The 2,718-nt window shown below is 33.3% G+C and overlaps 1 protein-coding gene across 1 annotated transcript; it reads left to right on the top strand.

The window, feature by feature from the left end:
• The first annotated feature begins 735 nt into the window (after window positions 1-735).
• LOC114286648 (glutathione S-transferase U18) lies at window positions 736-2,314 on the top strand. The gene is made up of 2 exons (XM_028229821.2): window positions 736-1,253; window positions 1,534-2,314. The coding sequence occupies exons 1-2, from the start codon at window positions 942-944 to the stop codon at window positions 1,906-1,908; spliced, it is 687 nt and encodes a 228-aa protein (XP_028085622.2). The 5' UTR covers window positions 736-941; the 3' UTR covers window positions 1,909-2,314.
• The last annotated feature ends 404 nt before the right edge of the window (window positions 2,315-2,718 follow it).

The following is a 2,718-nucleotide window of genomic DNA, read 5'->3' as shown; positions in this document are numbered from 1 at the left end:
TACCCTTTACATTAATTCAACGTCATATTTTGTTTTTTTGTTTACGAACAAACGAGAACGACCATAAAGAGAGTCGCAGATCTCGAAATCTCCGTCACAATATTAAACTCTACAACTGTTATATTATAATGTGCTATGACGAATTCGATGACGCATATCTGCATAGGTTCTTGGGCAAGGATCATCTGTTATGAAATTTGTTTTGTCCTATCTCAAATCATCAATTGATTTTTTGTTTTCATTGATGATGCTTCTGATAGACAGATTTGAAAAGTAAAAAAGAAAAAATTCTGTAAACTTGAAAAAAAAAATGATAAATTATATTAATGGTCCTTATATTTTATTATTTTATTATTTTGATCATTACACTTTTAATTTGTTCATGATTTAATTAATAATATTGTTAGTATTTTAGAAAAATTATCACTAAATTAGTTTAAATTAACTAACTTGAGTTGAATAAGTTTATAATTTTATCTTTAAAAATATAGCACGTGATACTTATATGTATATTTTTCATTAAAAAAATGTTAAGAATTTTAATTAATTGGATCAAATTGAGACAAAATTATAAATTCGTGATCAAAATTAACTAATCGAAAGTATATGAACTAAATTGGCCAAGGAATAAAATACAGAAATTACTATCGTAATTTGTCCAAAAAATAATTACTAAAGACAAATAAAATTTAGAATAAAATCACCTTTTTAAGTCTGATTTTAAACTCACACTCTATATTTTTAAATTCTCGCATTTTAAAATTCTTAAATAATTTAATGATTATGAATGACTTTTAAGAATAGAAGACAGACAATTTCTGGCGGCGTTTCCTTTCCACAAGCAACAGGCCCCCACAACCATATATACCAAAAGAGTTGTAGCATTCATATCTGTACTTAGAAAGTTCATTGCTCTGTGTTCACCTCATTGAGAATTAGCCATGGCTGATGTGAAGCTTTTGGGTTCACGGTCAAGCCCGTTTGTGAACCGGGTTCAAATTGCCCTCAACTCAAAATCAGTCAACCATGTGTTCCTAGAAGAGAAATTTGGGTCCAAAAGTGATATCCTCCTCCAATCCAACCCTGTTCACAAGAAAATACCGGTACTAATCCATGGTGACAAGCCCATATGCGAGTCCCTCATCATTGTTGAATACATTGACCAGGTGTGGTCCTCTAGTCCCTCTATCCTCCCTTCCGATCCCTTTGATTGCGCCATTGCTCGATTTTGGGCAGCTTATGTTGATGATAAGGTATGACATTCATCTTGATAATTTTATTTATTTTTTTTTCTTTTGCTTGTATCAAAAAAAAAAAAAAAAAAAATTGTAGTGAAATTTGTAATTGGTAAAAACAAATGTACTCCAAGGTCAGATTTTGCTCTATTACCCACTTGGAGCTCATGGTAGGCCCTCTTATGATAAATTTCGACTCCGTTTCTAATGCCACTGACATAAATTTTGTAATGATTATAAAGCAGTTTCCTTCTTCTTACCAACTTACCATTCTATGATACAATTCAAATGGTTGTAGTTGCCTTCGTCGATGAAGCAGCTTCGGACAGCACAAAGAGATGATGAGAGATTAGCAGCAATAGAGGAAATGGTTGGGGCTATGGTCTTGATGGAGGATGCCTTTGTGAAGTGCAGCAAAGGGAAGGGTTTCTTTGGTGGGGATGGTATTGGGTACCTTGACATGGCACTTGGGTCCTATTTGGGGTGGTTGAGGATGGTGGAGAAGACAGTCAATGTGAAGCTACTTGATGAAACCAAGACTCCAAGTTTGGTGGGTTGGGCTGAGAGGTTTTGTTCACATGATGCTGTGAAGGATGTTATACCAGGGATTGACGAGCTTATGGAAGTAGTGGCAATGCATAAAGCCATGGCCCAAGCTCAATCTCCCAATTGACCTTTGTCTTCGTATTTGGATCCAATAATTCTACGGACATAGAACCAACCACAGAAGATAAGAATAGTCATACATGTCTGATGGTGCGTGACACGGTTGGTGCAGTGGTGAAAGCATCTAACCTTCGAGGTTGTTCCCATGTATATTTTATGTGGTTGATTTTGTATCCATAGAATTATTGATTTGGGTCACTTTCCAATCCAATAATTTGGGGAGCCTTTGTTGTGAAAGATGATTTCTTAGAACTTTCTTTTTCCTTTTCTTTTTACCTTTACCTAGTATTTGCCTTTGTAATTTTATACTAAATCGTGGAGGGGCTCTCTGAAACTCAACAACAAAAATCATGTGTTTTTGTTGAATAATTGACAGAGGATACACAATTTTATTGAATAGAATGAATTTGGCATGTTGATCTTGTCTTCTATTTTTTATTGATTAATTTATTGTTTTTTGGTTGCATAAAGATGTGTTCCAAGATATAAAAAAATCATTTGTCATTCAAAGTAGTGCTGCAGTCCCAGCAAAAAAAATAAAAATAAACAAAGTAGTGCTGCAGAAACAAAATACTTTACAATATAATATAAATTTTTGTATAGTATAAGGTGTTCTTGAATTTCAAGTTAAACCTTTTATCTTATCTTCTGTGACTGTGTGCAATGGTTATTTCAATTATTGAGTCCATTTTAATTTATTTTAACAACCTGTATGAGGGGAGTGAGGGAATAGGAAACTGTAAGATTAAAATTCTAACATTAGGTCTAAGATTTGAACAATAACTCAAGTGGTCATGAGAGGGTATTTAATTGTCAA

This window comes from Camellia sinensis, chromosome 5 (genome assembly GCF_055761805.1).
Source record: "Camellia sinensis isolate YWXY chromosome 5, ASM5576180v1, whole genome shotgun sequence".
Lineage (NCBI taxonomy): Eukaryota > Viridiplantae > Streptophyta > Magnoliopsida > Ericales > Theaceae > Camellia > Camellia sinensis.
This window is presented reverse-complemented; position numbering and strand designations above follow the sequence as displayed.